Genomic DNA, 17,464 nt, shown 5'->3' with positions numbered 1-17,464 from the left:
CACACCGTGTTATAGTGGTGGAGGCAGCGGAAGGGGAAGTATAGACTATGGCGGTGGTGGTAGTGGTGGCGGTGGTGGTGGGGGCGGACATGATGACAGGGAGAAACAATAACGCACAGAACGAAAAGGAAAGGACACAAACTGGGGACAGACGAAGACAAAGACGGAGGAAGACGAAGACGGCCGGAGACCTGGGTCGGACGGCGACGGCGACGGCGACGGCGACGGCGACGGTGACGGTGACGGCGACGACGACGGTGACGGCGACGGCGACGGTGACGGCGACGGCGACGGCGGGGGGCAGGAACGCCGCAGCTGCTGCTGCTGCTGCTGCGGACGGGGCCGGGGCCGGGGCCGGGGCTGCTGCTGCTGCTTCCGCTACTGTTGGCTGGACCGCTGCCGCTGCTGTTGCTGCTGCTGCTGTTGCTGCTGCTGGTGCTGGAGGACTGGCTGGCTGCTGCCGGCGGGACCGCTGCTGCAGGCCGGGACCGGGACCGCTGCTGCTGCTGCTGCTGCTGCTGGACCACTACGGTTCTGCTCGGCTGGGCTGGCTGGCTGGCTGGCTGGCTGGCTGGCTGGCTCGCACGTGGAACACCTAGCACTTCGATTAGTGCTGGAATGGCACAATCGAAGGGCGGTAACCTTGCGGTGTACCGCCGGAGATGCTCGCTTATCTAAATTTGTCGGCCAAAAATGCTATATGTTACTACAAATGTTGTTGGGTGCGTATTACGAATGTCACAAACATTTAAGTTCCATGGGAGCTTATAGCTATTTTGTTACTGTCATTTCTTCCTTGCTAAACCTGTATTTGCTATATGAAATCAACTCGTTATGAGCGCTGCCTCAACGGCACGCGATATTTGTTTAACGTCGTCGGTAGATGGCAGCTCGCACGTTACCTGTTAGTGAGATAGGGGTGCGTCCCACATGTAAACTGAATGCGCGGGAAATACAACTGCACTATGGGTAGGGATGGGCTAAACTGTGACTTTTCAGTATCAATGATTTCTGCGAATGCTTCTTTCGGTAAGTGCAATTGTTAGACGCAGTTTACAATTACAGTTCATGCTCTCTACCAATTCCATTTTCGCGATTTATAACGGTAGATGCGACAGTCGCATGCACATCTCCGGCGGTAAATCGGATGAATACCGCCCTTCGATTGTGCCCTTTCGGTACCAATAAAAGCGATAGCTGTTGCAGGTCCCAGCCATCCAGCCAGCCAGCCAGCCAACCAGCCAGCCCGTCGGCGTGCAGCAGTCCAGCCAGCAGCGGTCCCCACCAGCAGCCAGCAGCAGTCCCCACCAGCACCGGTCCCCACCAGCAGCCCCCAGTGGTCGCAGCCACCAGCAGTCGCAGCCACCAGCGGTCGCCGCCAGCAGCCACCAGCGGTCGCAGCCAGCAGCCACCAGCGGTCGCAGCCAACAGCCAGCAGCCAGCAGTAGTCCCAGCTGCCACCACCATCACCGCCACCACCACCAGCAGCAGCAGCGGCAGCAGCAGCAGCAGTGGAGGCGTCCCCACAGGCCAGCCAGCCGGGTCGCCCCCCCGCCAGCGACAGCAGAGTGGGGCTTCGGCCCCAGTCTCCTTTGTCCTTTGTCCTTCGTCATTCTCCGTCCCTTTCTACTCTGTGTCTCTCGTCGCCCTGCCCGTCTTTCGTTTGCTCCTTTATCTAGTACTGTGTTTTTTTCCTCCTTATCATAATGTCAACCCCCACCACCTCTTCTACAGCCACAACCACTGCCATCATATACACCTCCCCCCCCCTGCTGCTACCACCACTATCACATGGTGTGCCGCATCGCTCCCCCCTCAGTCCATCCCCCCACTCCACACTCTCCCAACTCCCACCCTATTTGTTGCCCCATCCCCTGCTCCTCCCTCCCGCGCCTCCTCTGATCCCTTCCCTTCACTGCCTCCCTCTGCTCCTTCCGTTTCTGTGGCCTCCGCTAGGGTGGTCGCCCAGTGGGCTAGGGCCCACGCTCCATCCTCCCCTTTGCATTCATCATCATCGTCTTCACCGTCGCCTTCGCCATCGCCCCCACCATCTCCGGCGCCGACTCCAGCACCGGGACCTGCCACTCCCCGCCACATTCCAGTTGTTCCCATCCTCCACACCTCCTCCGCCGCCGTCAAGCGCCCCAGTGGCACCCCTGCCTCCTGTACTGCCAAAAAGGCTCCGCCTCGTCCCCCTTGCCCCACCCATGATGCCATGGATGTCTCCTCGCCTGTCCCTGCCCCCTCCTCCTCCTCCTCTACCCTCTCCTTCTACCGCTACCTCCTCTCCCGTCCTGATACCTCCCTTCTTGAAGCCCGGAACCTCACCCTCTTCCATCGCCAGAATTTTCCTGGTGCCCCCATGTCCCTCCCCACTCCTCGCCGTGATTCGGTGCTCATCTCCTCCCCCAGCCCTACCCTCCACACAGACCTCCTTTCCCACATCCCTGTCACCCACTTTGGCCCTCATCCCTCCCTCACCCCTGCTACTTCCCCACCTCCCTCCCGCCAACCCCAACCCCGGCGTCGCCTGCCCACCCTCACCGCCGTGATCACTCGGCTTAGTCCAACGATCACATAGGAGGAGGTGTTGGCAGGGCTTCAGGCACATCCCCATCTGGAGGTGCGTGCGGTTCGTCGCATCCACATCGCTGCCGGCCCCACCCGCCTTATGCAGGTCTCTTCTGAGCACGCCCCCTCCATGGACCGTCTCCTGAAGGGGGGTTCCCTCCTTTTTAACCAACGTTATAAAGGTGACCCCTCCTGTTCCCCTCATCAATCCCTCCGCTGACAGAGGTGCTTGCGGTATAATGCACACACGACATCTGAGTGCCGCGAGGCCCCCATCTGCCCGCACTGTAGACAAGCCCACTTCTTACAGCAGTGCCCCAATTTCCAGTCCCACCCCTCTTGCAATACCTGTAACCTCCCTCATCCTACTTACTCCCAGAAATATAAGGCTCGACCCCCTCCTACCACTCCTGAACTCACCGTTCCTGTCTGCCCTCTGGACGGCCCCACACCTCCTGGAAATTCCCTTCGCCCACCCCCTACCATTGAGGACATCATCAGATTCCTCACCATCGTCGTTCAGAATGTTCATCCTCATCAGCGCTCCCACACCCTCCAACAGATCTCCCTCGCCGCCCATTCCATTTTCCATCTAAAAATATACGCCACCTACTCCAACAACCACGCCCATATCACCTTCTCCCGTCTTGACACCCTCGTTTAAATCCCTGACATGGCGTGATAGCACCATATCCTTTTCAGCAACATCCGCTCCCTTCCCGCCATCAAGAACCACTTCCTGCACACCCTTGCCACCCACCACGTGGATGTCTTCCTCCTCAATGAAACCTCCCTCCAACCCCACCACACCGTCCACACTTCGCCCTACCTCCTTCACCGCTCATATAATCCCCTCCCGATTGCACGTGGCGGAGTTGCCATTGGTCACCACCGCCAGATCCCCGTTCGGCTCCAACCTCTCCTTCCCGACCCCAACTAACACCTGATCCTCAGTCTCTTCTTCCCCGGCCTTACTGTTACCTGCGCCACCATCTTTGTATGCCCTAACGCCCCTATTCCCTTCGACTTCTTCTCCCACATTGACCGTACCTTCTCCTCCTAGCTGATCGCTGCCAACCTCAACATCCATAGTCGTTCCGCCGTCCAGTTACGGCAGTGGCATTGGTTCCTCTCCTCCCTTCAAGGCGACCTTATCCCTATCTGACAGCACACCCGTACCGAATCCAACTCCACTCCCAATGTTATCCTCTCCTCCCCCAACCTCCTTGGCCGCATAACAGTGGATGTCCTGGAGCCTATTGGTAGCGACCATCTCCCTGTCCTCCACACTGTTTCAGACGGTCGTCACCCCGCCCCGACCCTCGTTATAACCCTCTCCCTAAGTACGTCCATGACTATTCCCGTGCCAACTGGAATGCCTACCGGGATACCCTCTCCACCCAGGTCGATAGCCACCCCTTCATCTACCACCACCCTGACGATGTCACCCATGCCGCCTCCTTTCTCCAGCAGACCTTGTCTGATGCCGTGGAGGTCCACATCCCTACTGTTGCCATCCATCCCCACCGTCCTATCTTACCCCCACAGGCTCTCCTCCTCCTCTGTGAATCCCCCCATCTCTACCGTGCCTTTCTCCGCACGTGTGACCCGGACACACTACGACGCCACCGGCAACTCCAGTGACACATTCGTAATTTGCTCACGGCTAAGAAATGCTGGGACTGGCGACAGACATCCACCCGTTTAAATGCTACCCTACCTATCAACTCGTCCAAGTTCTGGTCAGCCTTCCGTCGCCTTACCGGAACTAAATCCTCCCCCTACTATCCTCTTCACCATGATGATCACCCCTTCCCAGATTCCCTTAGTAAGGCCAATCACTTGGCCTCCTACCTCTCCGATGTATTTTCCTTCCCCGATGATCCCCAGTTCGATTACTCCCTCTTCCCAGATGTCCGCGATCGAACTGACACCTCTGTCCCTCCCCTCGCACCTGGTTTCCAGTACTTGGACAACATTGCACACACGGAACTCAATGCCCCTACCGCTACTCAGGATCTCATTGCTACACTCCGCACAAAACGTAACACCGCTCCTGGTCACGATCGTGTCACCTACCGTCACCTTCGTGAAGCTCCTGTCTCTTTCGTCTCCACCCTGGCCAGGCTCTACAATGTAGTCCTGTCCACCGGTTACTACCCCGACCTGTGGATAACCTCCCGTATCCTAATGTTCCTTAAACCTGGCAAACCGCCATCCGCCGTCTCCTCTTACCGTCCCATCAGCCTTACCTCGGTTTTCAGCAAGGTCCTGGAATCTATCCTCACCCGCCGCATCCACCAGCATCTCCACCAGCACCGCCTCCTTCCCGTTATCCAGTGTGGCTTTCAGCCGTCCTTCTCTTCCGACGACCTTCACCTTCACCTCACTCATCTCGTTTGCGACCAGCTTAATTCCTGTCACTCCGCAATCTTCCTCTCCCTGGACCTCGAACGAGCTTATGACCGCATATGGCATTCCGGTCTCCTCTTCAAGCTCCAAACCTTCGCCCTTCCCATTAACTATGTCCGTCTGATCGGCTCCTTTCTCTGCCGCCGTCCTTCCTATGTCACCATCCGTAACGCGGATTCCCACACCTTTTTCCCCTCCACCGGTGTGCCCCAAGGCTCTGTCCTCTCCCCCCTTCTGTACCTTTTGTACATGGTGGACATGCCACTGCAGTCACCCCCCATCCACCTTCTCCAGTTTGCCGATGACACCGCCTTCCTTGCCCTTGCCCCCTCCCTGCAGCGCTCCCAACACCTTCTCCAATCCCATCTTGTCCGGTTCACCGCTTGGTGCAACCAGTGGTTGCTCAAGGTCAATCCCTCCAAAACCCAGGCGATCATTGTAGGCAAAACCACCCCTTCCTTCCGCCTCCTTGATTTCTATCTCACCATCTATGGCCGTCCTAACGCCCTCACTCGCACCCTTAAGAACCTTGGCGTCACCCTCGACCGTCGCCTCTCCTGGACTCCCCATCTCTGGACAATCCAAGGCAAGGCACACTCCCGACTCCATCTCCTCAAGCTCCTTTCCGGCCGTACGTGGGGTCTGGACCCCTCCACCATCCTCCACACCTATAAATCCCTCATCCGACCTATCCTTTGTTACGCCCATCCAGCCTGGATCTCCGCCCCCCCTACCTTTTATAAATCCCTCCAAATCCTTGAACGCCATGCTCTCCGCCTCGCCTATTGCATCCGTCTCCCCTCCCCTACACGGATCCTGTACGATTTCATCCGCTTCCCCCACCTCCTCCTTTTCCTTGAAAGGATACGGATCCTGTACACCTCCCGCGAACTCGATCCTCCTCACCCGCTCATCTCCCCGATCCTCTCTCACCCCCGCCCGCTGCCGCGCCTGTATTCCCACGTCCCACCCGGTCTCCATCTCTCCACCCACCTTACCTTGTCCCAAGGTGGCTTCCGCCAGCTGCTACCCCCTTCCCCCCTATCAATTTTGATCCTGCCCCCCACATCCTGTGTCCTTTCCTTTAGGCACCCTCCCTACCTTCCTTTTCTTTTTCCCCCATCCCCTCCCTCCACCACTCTTCACCTGGGCTTCCCCTCCCCCTTCCTCCCTTCCCCCTGTCTCCCCTGCACATGGCATCTGCTTTCCCCTCTCCCTCTCCCACCCCCCTTCCTGCTCTCTTGGCAGGTCCCCTAACTCGTACACGGTTAGTGCACATTCGCACACTGTCTCCCCTGCACATGGCATCTGCTTTCCCCTCTCCCTCTCCCACCCCCCTTCCTGCTCTCTTGGCAGGTCCCCTAACTCGTACACGGTTAGTGCACATTCGCGCACCGGAGATCAACGCCTCGTGTTCTGTGTGGTGTGCCGTCGTTTTGTGCTTAAGTGGTTCAGTGTTATTCGTTTTGTGCACCTGTGACAATTTTCGTTTCTGTCTGTGTCCAAGTGTCTGAACAATTTTATCTTGGACTCTACGCCCGTGAACGGCATCTTGTATTTTAAAAAGTGTTTGTCTCCGTTTATATGTCCACCATCTTTTTTCTCTAATTGTCTTCATTTGTATCTTTGTGTTTCTCTGCGGCCAAAGAGCGGGGTAGTATGCTGCTGCAGGCCTGCCTGTATACAGATTTCAGAATGACAATAAAGGAAAAAAAAACAGTCGCATGTAAGAACGAAGAAGCAGTTTCATGAACACGAATGCTTATTTCCCCGTCCTGTAATACATTCCATTATAAAGATATTTGCTGCAATTCTCAGTTAACTAAATGACGACAGAGCTTACAATCAGCCAATAAAAATTGTGATACGAGTGGCGTATTTTGAAGATTATCTTGGTTGACATGGTTCAGATACGGATCGGGCGTGAAGATTTGGGGGGTAGATTTGTGTCCACAGTCATAACTTAGTGTACATGTGCGTTTGCCAAGGCGTCAGCAAGGAAGGAAAAAAAAAAACATCAGATTTGTGACGGCTCAAAACACATGAAAACACGCGGTCTACAAAATGACATGTAAGGAACGTTTTCAATATAATTTGATGTGTTGTAGTGTTGTGGATGTATCTACGACAACAATGTGTTAGTTTCCTTAAGAACATGCTTAAAATGTATCTCGTTACTTTGTTAATAATGTATTAGTTACTTGCTATATGAAAATGCTTACCACATATCCTATTTCTTTTTTTAAGCGTCGTGCACACAGTGTGTTAAGTTTGTACATGCTCGAAATGGTAGAAGTTAGGATCCCATTTGGAAAATTTACCTGGACAAGGAGTGGTGATAAAACTGGAGTTTGCCTTGGCAGGTAAGGAAACGTAATTACAGGTTTTTTTAAGAGTGTACATGACAGGATTTAAGCTGCATGAGAGTTCAGTATCTTCGCCATTACGCTATGTAACCAGACTGTTGTAAGTCATAATCATTTTTAAATCTGTACATTAATACGCGAAATTTCGAAATTTTTCTTCTTAAATGAGTGCCCACCAGGAAGAAAGGCTGGAGGGAGGCGCAATATTGCAAGGGTCTCATGGTAGGAGCACTTAATGCATCCCAACAACAGTGCATAAAATGATAGTTTTGGTGATCCAGTTGTTAAACTGGAGGGGGGGCACAATGTTGCATGGGCAAATTGCCATATGTCAATCCAGCTTAGATCACAAAGTACAGTACAGATAAGTCTGTCACCTCACAGATAAGTGTGTCAGCTCAGCCAGTATTCCATGGCATTGTGGTGGGCACTATCACACTCTAGCCATACTTTACAGATTAAAAGAAATTCTAGAACAGTGTTTGTAAGAACCAGTAGTTAACTGTTTGTTAGTTTCATGTAGTTTATTTCAGTACATACAGTCTTTGGCGTTGTAAAGCTTTCCCCCTTTTTCGAATTAGTATGATATTGACAGCGCATTCCGCCCCTCCCCCCACCTCCACCACCACCCACCCCCCCAAAATTCTTGATTCCGGAATAGCTGTTAGGTTGAGGAATCAAACTTGTGTTCCCATTATGGTGTAAAGTCTTTGCACAATTATGAGATGCAATTACGTTGATTTTAGTTGAGAATTAAATGTATTTTCTTCAGAAAAGCAATTTTACAACATTGTTTTAGACTATTACTTTATCATAATTGATATTTACATTTTTAGAGTTGCAAGCAGAACTCTGGACACTTCAAAAGAAAGGACATGAGCCTTGTGATTGCCATTGATGGCAATGCATTGCAAAATGCTCCCATGGCGGCCTCTGGTTTGGTATGTAGTTGTCATGTTAGGGCTTTCCATTCACTGGCACAGTTGACAGTTGCAGGATGGTTGTTAGTCCATGTATATGTGCTGCAGTATATTTCCTCAACTCATCCACCCGGGCTAAATTGGAATTAAGACGGAAATGGGCAGGCCAGACCATTCGCCAAATATCTTCTCATTCTGAGATCTCTTGCACATGTGCTGTTTGATTCATTGTCATCCAGAAAAATGAAGTCAGGGCCGAATGCATTTCTGAAAAGACAAACATCTTAAAGGAGTAGAGTGTCACAATGATGTTGCAACATTATGGCTCTCCATACCATAGCAACTAGACCACTGAAATAATCATGTTCGACAATGTTCCTGGGTGCATTACGTGTGGACTCATGGTAGCAGCACTTAATGCTCCCCAACAACACTGCCTAACATGATAGTTTTGGCGGTATTGTTTTTATGCTGGACGGAGGCACAATGTTGCAAAGGCATACTGCCTTCAGATCTTTCAACACACAATGCTCGGTTTTTCGCGAGCACATTTGACCATGACTTCATTTTTATGGATGACCATACGTGACCACATTGAACAGTGGAGGTGGAGCTCTTGGAACAGGAGGAATGCAGCAAATGGAGTGGCGTGCCCTTTCCCCCGTCTTAAATCTGATCAAGCATGTTGGGAGGGACGCATTACAAATGGTTCAAATGGCTTTAAGCACTATGGGACTTAACATATGAGGTCATCAGTCCCCTATACCTAGAACTACTTAAACCTAACTAACCTAAGGACATCACACACATCCATGCCCGAGGCCGGATTCGAACCTGCGACCGTAGCAGCAGCGCGGTCCCGGACTTAAGCGCCCAGAACCGCTCGGTCATAGCGGCCGGCGGACGCATTGGAGTATGGTCACATGCACCAATGACCAACCAGCTGTTCTCAACTGGACTAGTGGGCGAATGGGACATCCTATCACAAGAAATCCCTACCTGACTTGTGGCTAGCGTGGGAGCGCATTGCAGAGCATGCATTACCATCCTAGGTGATGACACACCCTACTAAAACTGTGTCCTGCCTTTTGTATTGTCCAGGGGACCATAATAAATGATGGCGACTTCCGGGTAATTATTATCTTCGAATGAAAGCATCATTTATGTTTATGTCAAATTGTATTTCTTTCAGTTGCCTTCGGTACTGTAGTCAAGTAGTAATTTCTAAGTATAGTTTCATCGAGCTACCTTACTTGGCGTTGACTCATAAAGCGAAAGTTGCTGTTTTTAATTTTTTAATTTTGAGCTTCTCGTCATTACAGAGACTTATCTCCAACATAATAATTTACTCGGAAACTACTATACAAAGAATAAACGTTATTAAACTATATTTTCAAAATGTTCCTCAAGGTGTTTCCATCTTGTGTGTCCTCTTCCTCTGCGCCCATTCTCCACATTGTGTGCTGCACATTTTGGAGCCAGGAGGTCATAGGTCGTCCTCTTCTTCTTCTCCCCACCAGTTCCCACTCCAGTATCAATTCTGGTATTGGCTCTGAGCACTATGGGACTTAACATCTATGGTCATCAGTCCCCTAGAACTTAGAACTACTTAAACCTAACTAACCTAAGGACATCACACAACACCCAGTCATCACGAGGCAGAGAAAATTTGGTATTCTGGCTTCCTCCATTGGTCGTACATGCCCGTACCACTGCAATTTCTTTCTATCCATTACGTCATATATTCTTTCTTTTATTTCCATTCTCCTCATTATTTCCGTGATCCTTATCTTCTCCTTCCTGGAGATTCTTGTCGATCTTCTCTAGAAGTCCATATCTAGAGCTTGTAATTCTTTAATGTGCTTCAGGTTAATTGTCCAGGTCACCATTCCGTACAGAACCACACTCTCTAATATGGATTTGTATATTAATTTTTTAGTTTTGCTCATTACATTCCTTCTCCATAAGACTGAGTTAAGCATCCCAATGAACCTCCGTCCGATACTAATTCTTTTATTGATTTCTGACTCTGATTTTCCCTCGATTCCTAAAATGGATCCCAAACAACAGAATGTGTTTATCTTTTTGATTCTCTTTCCTTCAATGTATAGCTCATCTGAATCATTAGTCAAGTATTCTGTTTTTTGCTAATTAATCTTCAAACCCCTTCTTTCCTTATATTTTTCAAGCCAGTGTAATATGAATGTATGGGTCTGTGAATGCTTTTGGCACCCTTTTGTTGTTTACTGTGGCGTGAAACTAATATGTGTTGTACAATCTGTTGCATGTACAACATGATCACCATAACAAGATCCTGAAGAGTACGGAGAGCCACGTTCCTATTGCCATCCCCATGCTGTCAACAACTTGTTGCTCTTACTGACATGCTGCAATTGGCAACCTACTGTAGTCATCAACCTGAAGATGTCCTCAAGAAATTGTTATAAATTATAAATCTGGTGCAAGTGAGATTGCCAGATGTCATCCTGTCGTCGGTTTTTTAAAGGCGACATTTTCCAATAACCTGTGGGTGAAGCCGTGTAAAGGTTTGTCCCTTCCAGTCTAAGAGAAGCCAACTCGGAAGAAATTCCTGACATTCTCCCAGAAAAACAGCTTCTATAAAAATGTGTATTAATTCAAACTGTGCAGTACACATACTATGTATTGTATAACCCAATTCTGAGATGCTGTTTGATAACACACTTACTAAGTCACTACAGTATGAACACTTTGAATTAATTAATACTATGAAATATCAATGTGTCTTTTCTTAAAAAAAAAAGATCGTTGGAGATTATTTTGTGTTGGAATTACTCCCTGCATCAAACAGCAGGTGATTAGACTTATTAGAAACATCATTAATGCTCAAACTATCATATTTTATGTTTTAATAATGCAAATGGTAAAAGCAAGGTAGTGTCTCATGTAGTAATAAAGTAATAATTGCATTTATGAAAAATTCAAATGAAAAAAATGTTGATACTTTTGGACAGAGTCTACGATTCATCAGTCTTCTTGTTAATATTATCGACTGTAATGTGATTGTTGTATGTAAATCTATTGGTACAATAAATTGATGAGTCTTGTAAGGAGTATGAAAATAAATTTCTTTTGTTTGATAAAGAAGCATTCAAGCTGTTGGTCAACTGTTTGTACTAAATAAACATGCACCTCTCTACTGCGTTCAAATACAGAGGAATAATCACCCTACAGGTAAAAATCAAAGGTGGTGCCCGATAATAGTTGATTTGAATGTAGTAGTAGACATGGGGAATCATGTTCCACTGATGAGGTGTACCCGACGAAAACATTTTACAACAAAAAATCGTTAATATCTAATAGAGAATGCTGCTCATCAGTCATCATATGCCTTCAGTATATTGAGATATAAACCTAACAATGCCATCAGGTCCTAATAAAGCATTGGTGATGCCTTATGATTGTTGCTAAAAGTATTATGTTTCACTATAGAACAAGTTTATGAAAGCTGCACTCATCCACTCAAAAAGCCCAACTGCTTTTATTGGTTTTGAGTACACAATATGCGTTACATTCTCCTGTAGTAAAAAGTTAGAGATGAGGTCAGGGAAACGCACGTGAGGAAGTTGGTGTCTGCTTCTATTTACTCACCAATTGAAAGCAGTACAATACTCGAATTGGGGAATGTGACTGTACAACCATCTTGCATGAAGTATCTAATAAAGAATGTTTTGAAACTGCTGACTTGTTTAAACAGCAGTAAGTGTTTGCTACACAAAGCATGTCACTATTTGACAAACTGTGTACTGAAAACATTACGTCTAAAAAGGACTGTCGGCGACTGTATTTGCCACTGTTGTACCGTGCAATGGAGAGTGAGACTGTGTTCTCGCATAGAAACATTTTGATGTGAAATCAAACATGCTCACCATAATATTTTCTGGTGGTAATAAATACGAAACTAATTTTCTGAAACTGGACATTATTCTGACACATCTTTTCATTCAGACTATTGAAAATGCTAGAGGATGTAATTCTAAGAGCAAAAAACAGTAAGAAAAAAATAAGGCTGTAGATTGGAGCACAAGGCTAAAGAACAAAATCGTAACAACATAAACATACTGATGGTATTATATCTTTTACACGGTACTTAAGAAAAACAAAAAATCAGTACACTTATGTGGCAAATGCGACTGGTTTACAGAAAGGAAATTGGGCTAGGATACTTTTATGACTAGCAGATGAAAAGTGGAAAATGTTCTTGTAATTTTCAGTCAAGATAGTACATTGATCACTGTAGATTAGGTTAAGTAATAGAGAAATCCATAGTCTATGGGGTACAGATTGCACGAAGTATTTTACTACTGGATGATCAAGATGGACAATGGATTGAACAAAAAATTGACCTCCTTAAAGGAATGGAATAGTGGAATGGATAAAAGTAGTTTTTTTTTATTTGTGTATTCATAAATATGACTTTCAAAGTAAATAAGGAATAAATGTTTGGAAAATATAGAAAGCACAGTAGTGTAATTTTACCTTTATTTTTATGAGAATTATATGAATGCTTAGGTCTAAACTTTGGAACTGGAAAGAAAAGCCACTTTCAACCTACAGAAGAATAGAAGTACAAACCACTTGAGAAAAACCAGCAAAGAACTTTTTAGTGAGGGGCAAGATCCAAACATTTATACATTTTGTAGCATAGGCTGGTGCACTGACAGAAATATAGAAGTGAAGAAGGTATGATCTACGCAGCAAGCCACGGAAGGTGAGTTAAAAGGTAAGTAAAAGACACAATGAAAGGAACATGAGCTGCAAACATAACTGACACAGCCAGATCAGTAGATATTGTGAACTTAATAGGAGAATAACAAACAGTACACACCTACATCTATAGTTACGTATGTGAAGATGTCACTAACCAAGGAGGAATGGGGAAAGAAAAGTTAAATAATTTTCTCTGTTCTAGATTTGCCTTTTGTATATAGTTTTTATTAATATTAGTGTTTGTATTAAGATTTGAAACAATTAATTGGTATATAGTGCGGATGATGTGCATGTCACAAGAACATGCAAGTGCATAGAAGTTCTATACAAGAAGAAGACCATAGCTCGTCATTCAGGTTGTGTGTACAGAGCAGTGTGTAGAACTGAAAACGTCCAATGAGTTTACAAGGAGAATTTAGAAAGTAGTGTGAATAAACAATGTGACTGGCAAATTGTAGTGCATAACATGAAATAGGTAAGTCTGATGAACATTAGCATCACCAACAAATATATCTGATAGCCAACTGACATTGTTCTTTGGAAAAGAAAATTGACAAAATGAACTTAAGAAAAATATGAAAGTTCAGAAGATGCAGTAACATATTGGGTTCAAAACTACGTGAGTGATCTTACAATAATAATATAAGACACTAAATCCTTAAAGAGGGCAGTACCAATTTTTTAGCTATTCCATGTAGGATTTTTGTGTAGTTTGCTATTATTTTATTTAATGGTCTCACGTATGATGAATTTCGGCATTGCCATTGTCAGATCTGTATGAAAGAGGAACAAATGTGAGAAGTAAATGGTATAATACGTAAGTTTAGATAGAAAATGACTTACCAGTAATGAAGAGAGATTAAAATCGTTACAACATAGCTTGCCAATGAGTACAAGTACACAAGTAAGTGCCAACTGAATATCATATCAAGTAATTGCTGTAATAACTGACCTCCAGATGGCGCTAGTAAAGTAACTCTTAAATAATTGAGCTCTTCCTCCAAGTACTGTGACTCATAAATATTTTTAGTCTCCTCCACAAATGTGTTAATTACTCCAATTTTATGTTTGGGATGGTGAATGGAATTTGTATGAAGTTATCTACTGCCTCAGTTTTCTATAGAATTTGTGCTCTCAAGTCCTATCAGTTTCTAATTACCCTGTTAGGTGCACCAGCTCTTTCATATTGAGATGCTTACCAGAAACCAATATTGGTGTTACAGTTAGTATAGATGTTAAAGGTTCTTTTTCATAAATGAAATGTTATAATATCAGTGCTTAACTACGGATATATAATTTTACAATTTCGTCTGCTACATGTAATTTGACTAGAGAGTGATATTTTATGCTGGCTCGTGAACATTATAAGAAAATGTAAATCGTTTTGTAGTATGAAATTCCTCAAGTTATGTGTTCTTTAACATTCAATGATGCTTCCATGTTTTGGTAAGTCTGAAGGTTAATTATGAACTGTGGTTTGTAACAGACTAGACTAATATTCGTTGTGCATTAAACTACTTTGCTGTTTATTGATACTTTCTGTTACGTAGTTTCAGTCATGATAGAAATTTTGGTTTGTCATCAAACGTCGCTAATTGGAAGAAGTTAATTAGTCTGTTATGTTAATAAGCACATGCTAGCATCCAAGATAGCATAGAGAAAGTTGTTATTCTGATTACGACTGTTGATTTTTAATTTACAGCAAAAAATGTCAAATGCACGTATTGACACCAATTATGATAAGTATTGTTGCTTGACCACAGATCTAATTATAAAATGAAAGGATCAATGTCACAGAAACAGGGTTACAAGCTGTACATACAAAAATAAAATTTGTCTTCTTTTTCATTTTCCATTGTGAACTTTATATTAGAATGAATATGCGAGTGTCATTCAAATAAACCTGAACTTTGTTCATCTGACACATATAGTGACATGAACAGCTTGGTGGACCACAGAACAGCTTACAAGAGAAAGGAGGGGGGGATAGCCATGCATATGACTTGACACTCAACCATGAGTGATCAGAAGGTCCCACTGTCTGTTGAGAAACACATTACTATTTGTTTTCTCTCCAACAAAGGTGTGAAATCAAGTGACATTTTGGAGGGGCACTAAGCACAGTTCATGAACACAAGAAAGCTGTTAAAGAGATTTTATCACAAGTGGTGATACGTTTTGGAAGTTCCCATACCATTTTATTGGATACATTTGAATACGGAATAATATGGGCAAGGTGCGTTTCACGGCTTCCCACTGAGGCACAAAAGGCTGTACGGAAAAATATTTGCCAATGACTTCTGAATCACTATGAAGAAGAAGAAAGAGAAACTGTTCTGGGCCATATCATGACCTGCAATGATATATGGGTCACTGCTATACCTCAGATAGCAAGAGGATGAGTATGGAGTGGAAAAAAGTGGAGGAATGCATTGAAAGTATCGACTTTCAGCTAGGCTAGTTTTGGTAGTTTTGTTTTGGGACTCAAAATGTGTATATATGTTTGATTACCTGCATGGTCGAAGGACAATGAGTGTGGACTAACACTGCAAGCTGCTGGTTGATGATAAGGCTGCCTACGGCAACAAATGATGCCAGCTGCCAATTCTCAATGTCCTCCTCCTGCATGACAACACGTGGCGTGTACAGCAGCACTAACACATGATAAACTCAAGAAGCTACATAGGAAACTCTTGAACACTCCCTTACACTGTAGAATTGTCCCCATTTTAGTACCACATATTTAGTTCGTTGAGAAAGGAATTATGTTGGGAACACTGGGTAATATCACTGGGGTTGAACATTATGTGCTCAGGTGGCTACAGGGGTATCCAGTTTTTTTGTTCCATGAAAGTATCATGAAAAGCATTGTTACGACATTCTGATTTAAATTTTATATCGCGCTTGTAATATTTTAGTTTAATCATGGTCTGATCATTATTATGTTAGGATGTACAGAAAAGTGACAGAAATTCGAAGACAACTTTAACAGAAAGGGAAGAAGAGTGAAATTAAAGAAGCTGCTGGCCTTAATGTTAAATAAACCAAACAGTGACAACACTTCTGCAGTACAGGCTACATAACATGCAGGATGACTCCACAATCTTAGTGAGCAGTTGAATGATGTCACAACTCAACGATTGTTTCATGTAGGTGCCAGGTATTTTAAAACCTGCAGTCACTTGGGATTTTGTGCTGGGTGAAGGATTCATGATAAATGCAAGCTAGGACAGGGGCCAATGCTATAGAGAACTCTTTGTAAAACCTAATAAGGCTTCCATCTGGACCTTGTGATTTATTTGTTTTCAAATCTTTCAGTTGTTTCTCTAGGCCAGGGATGGTTATTACTATGTCGTGCGTAAGTTAGTCTGTCCGATTGTCAAATGACGGTATGTTTCACGATTATGCTGTATGAACGGTTTCTTGAATGTGAAATTTAAAACTTCGGCTTTCGTTCCGCTATCTTCAACTGCCACATCACTCTGGTGAACTAGGGACTGAATGAGAGACTTAGACTAGCTTAGCGATTATTTTACATAGGACCGCATGCCACAGTAACTTTACGTTCAAGCAGCATAACATTTCCGACCGTTTTTTATAGCTGTACAGCGTCCAAAAAAATGATGATATCTCCACAGTCGCTCCAGCTGGATGTCGTGTCTCACTGACAAGCAGCAAACCCCACCTCCAATAATCGTCATTATCTATTTGTCGAGGAGTACAGGGTGTAATTACAATTGAAAAAGCCCTCACTTCTTTTATTTTCTCGATTTCACCACTTCCTCGAGACCATTTCGTATATTTGATACTTGTAAATCCAGCCAATACAGTGGCGTCTTACCTGTATATATTCGGACAGCCAAGTTGCGAGTTTCTGTTAGTGCATTTGAGCCTTATGCCACGTTTACACCCAGATCATACAAAGTTCTCGACTAAGACATCATTGCGAGTGCAAAATACTTGAGTACGTCCATCTGTGGTTAATTTTCAAGGGCCAAGCAAACGGGTAGAGAAACGTTTGCACACCATGATGTTATCCCAAAACTGTTCGGTATCGAGTCTAAGCACATTTTAAGTTCTTCTTTCTACCTGTTTAACACTTTGGAGGAGGAACACCCCACGACGGATCTGTTGCAGCTGGCGAAATGAGTTAGTTACGAAAAAAAAGAACTGTTGGAACGTCATACAAAGATTTTGGTGACTCACTAATTCATATTAAACATGTGTCTGTTTAGATCCTACAGTTTACGAGTGGAAGCTGAATTTTCAAAAGGAATATTACATTATGTAAAAACCTCCTTTAGGCTTGAATGCAAAACATGCTTTATTCCAAACGAACAATGTATTTCTGTTTGTCCCTTTGGTGTACCAACTGTATGTATGTCAATAACCACTATGACTCCATCGCCATTCACTTATTCAACATCAAGTGTGCAGTATGTCTGT

At 45.3% G+C, this 17,464-nt stretch overlaps 1 protein-coding gene across 1 annotated transcript; it reads right to left on the bottom strand.

Annotated features, from left to right (window-relative positions):
- Positions 1 to 378: 378 nt before the first annotated feature.
- Positions 379 to 1,467, bottom strand: LOC124722598. The gene is made up of 2 exons (XM_047247739.1): positions 1,223 to 1,467; positions 379 to 613 (listed from the first exon to the last, which is right to left on the bottom strand). The coding sequence occupies exons 1-2, from the start codon at positions 1,465 to 1,467 to the stop codon at positions 379 to 381; spliced, it is 480 nt and encodes a 159-aa protein (XP_047103695.1).
- Between the last annotated feature and the right edge of the window lie 15,997 nt (positions 1,468 to 17,464).

The sequence above is a fragment of the Schistocerca piceifrons genome, chromosome X, assembly GCF_021461385.2.
Source record: "Schistocerca piceifrons isolate TAMUIC-IGC-003096 chromosome X, iqSchPice1.1, whole genome shotgun sequence".
In the NCBI taxonomy this organism is placed as follows: Eukaryota; Metazoa; Arthropoda; class Insecta; order Orthoptera; family Acrididae; genus Schistocerca; species Schistocerca piceifrons.
Note: the sequence above shows the minus strand (reverse complement) of the source record. Positions and strands in the feature narration are given on the sequence as shown.